Source organism: Charadrius vociferus, unplaced genomic scaffold (assembly GCF_000708025.1).
Source record: "Charadrius vociferus isolate BGI_N301 unplaced genomic scaffold, ASM70802v2 scaffold933, whole genome shotgun sequence".
Classification (NCBI taxonomy): Eukaryota; Metazoa; Chordata; class Aves; order Charadriiformes; family Charadriidae; genus Charadrius; species Charadrius vociferus.
Window position 1 is genome coordinate 275,300 of NW_009647586.1, and position 2,067 is coordinate 277,366.

At 60.2% G+C, this 2,067-nt stretch overlaps 1 protein-coding gene across 1 annotated transcript; it reads right to left on the reverse strand.

Annotated features, from left to right (window-relative positions):
- Window positions 1-12: 12 nt before the first annotated feature.
- ISLR2 (immunoglobulin superfamily containing leucine-rich repeat 2) lies at window positions 13-2,061 on the reverse strand. The gene has a single exon (XM_009880967.1). The coding sequence runs from the start codon at window positions 1,730-1,732 to the stop codon at window positions 20-22; it is 1,713 nt and encodes a 570-aa protein (XP_009879269.1). The 5' UTR covers window positions 1,733-2,061; the 3' UTR covers window positions 13-19.
- Between the last annotated feature and the right edge of the window lie 6 nt (window positions 2,062-2,067).

A 2,067-nucleotide genomic window follows, 5' to 3' on the forward strand; every position in this document is an offset into this window, starting at 1 on the left:
GGAGGGGGTGCGGGGAGGCTCAGCGGGGGCGCTGCCGGTAGTTGCCGTTGATCTCTTGGGAGATGGTGACGGCTTCGGCACCCAGCGGCAGCTTGTCGCTGTACTCGGAGCGGACCTCAAACTCCTCGCCGTTGGCTTTGGATTGCGACTCCGCCATGGAGCTGGCTGCCACGCTCTCCTCTCGCTCCAGCTCTGGAGCCCCTTCGGTTTCTCTCCTCCTCCTCCTCCTGCCTCCTTCGTCATCCTCCTCCTCCTCCTCTTCTTCCTCCACGTCCGCTTCCCCCACCTCGCTGGGATTGTAGTTCTTCTCGGACTCCAGGTAGGAGGCGCGGGGGTCGAAGTCAGCAGCCATATGCTTCTCCATCTGGTCCGGGTTCTGGGCCTTCATGATGAGCTTGTAGGTCTTCCCTTGGTACTTGGAGAGGAGGTGGCACCACGTGGCCCCCATCAGGGGTAAGGTGGCTAGCACCAGCAAGAAGATGCTCACGACCACGATGATGATGAGCGAGGGGATCTCTTTTTTGGTGGTGAAGACCACTTGGACCTGGCAGTCCTCCCCCAGGTAGGTGAGACATACGGAGTAGTTGGTGCCAGGGTTCAAGCCCTGGAACCAGTATGAGTTCACCCCTTCCTCGATCTTGGACCACTGGACCAAGGCGTGGCCCTGGCTGCTCTCCTGGCACAGGTAGAGCATCCTGAGGTGGACCTTCTCGGGCTGCATGTAGGTGGGCGTGAGCTGTACCCGAGCATCACGCTCCGACACATCTAAAGCGATCACCCCCAGGTCGAACGTGTGCTGCTTGAAGTCGCCGCTCTGGTTGAAGGCGTGGTTGGAAATGTACTTGCTGGTTTGCGTGGAGCCACACTTCTTCTCAAAGGGTGGAAGCTGGAAAGGGACTTGCCCATCTCCCGTGGACTCCGTCCCAGCTGCCGAGGACGGTTGGCTCTGCCGGGTGGGACCGAGGGGTTTGTTCCTCTCATCTGGCATGAGCACACTGTTCTTTGCTCCCTTGGCTCCAGGTTTCTTGTCACCTGGTTGCGCTTTACCCCCCAGCGGGTCCCTCCCAGGCTGCAGCGGGTATTTCTGAGTGCCTGCCACAGCCACGTTGACCGAGGTCTGGTTGCTCCCCATTTCATTGGTGGCCAGGCAGGTGTAGGTGCCTTCTTCCCTCTTGCTTAGATGGGGAATCAGCAACGTGCCGTTCTTGAAGACCAAGAAGCGCTCGGGGTCCTGTTTGGGGAGGTCCTTCCCGGCGCTCTCCTTCGGGTTGCCGTTGAGCTCCAGGGTTTGGCTGGAGGTGCGGATCTTCCAGCTCACTTCGGGCGGTGGGGTGCCCGTGACAGCGCAGTGCAGCGTCAGGGTGAAGCCATCAAAGAGCTCCGTGGTGTCCAGGTTGGGGTAGTAAGTGAGCTGCACGGTAGGCGAGGTACACTGCACGTCTGGGATCTTCCCCACCGGCACTCCTCGGAGCTGCTCTGGGAGGGCACAAGTGATGGAGTCCTTCTCAGGGATGGAGATGAGCGTGCTGTCCATCCACTTCTTCAACCACTGGAGCTTGCAGGAGCACTCAAAGGGGTTGTTGTAGATCTGCAGGTGGGAGAGGGAACTGAGCGAGTCGAAGATACCCTCTGCAAGGCTGGTGAACTTGTTGTTGTTGATGCGTAGGGACCGGAGGTCCTTCAGGGTGTGGAAAGCCCCCTGAGGCACCAGAGCCATGTGGTTATTGTTCATCTTGAGCAGCTGGAGAGCGCTGAGGTTGTAGAGGTCCTGCCAGGGGAAGTCCACGATCTGGTTGTGGCTGATGTCGAGGTTTTTCAGCTGTACCAGGATGGCGAAGGTACCGGGCTCGATGGAGCGGATCTCGTTGTGCGCCAACCAGAGGGAGGTGACCTGGGTCACCTCCACGAAGGAACGCCGCTGCAGCGAGGTGATCTTGTTGGCCGAGAGGCTGAGGGTGGTCACGTTGGAGGGCAACCCGGTGGGCACCACCTGAAGATCCTTGTAGGCGCAGTCGGCGAACTGGTGGGCGTACTTGTCCACGCAGGCGCAGGGCTCGGGGCACGCCC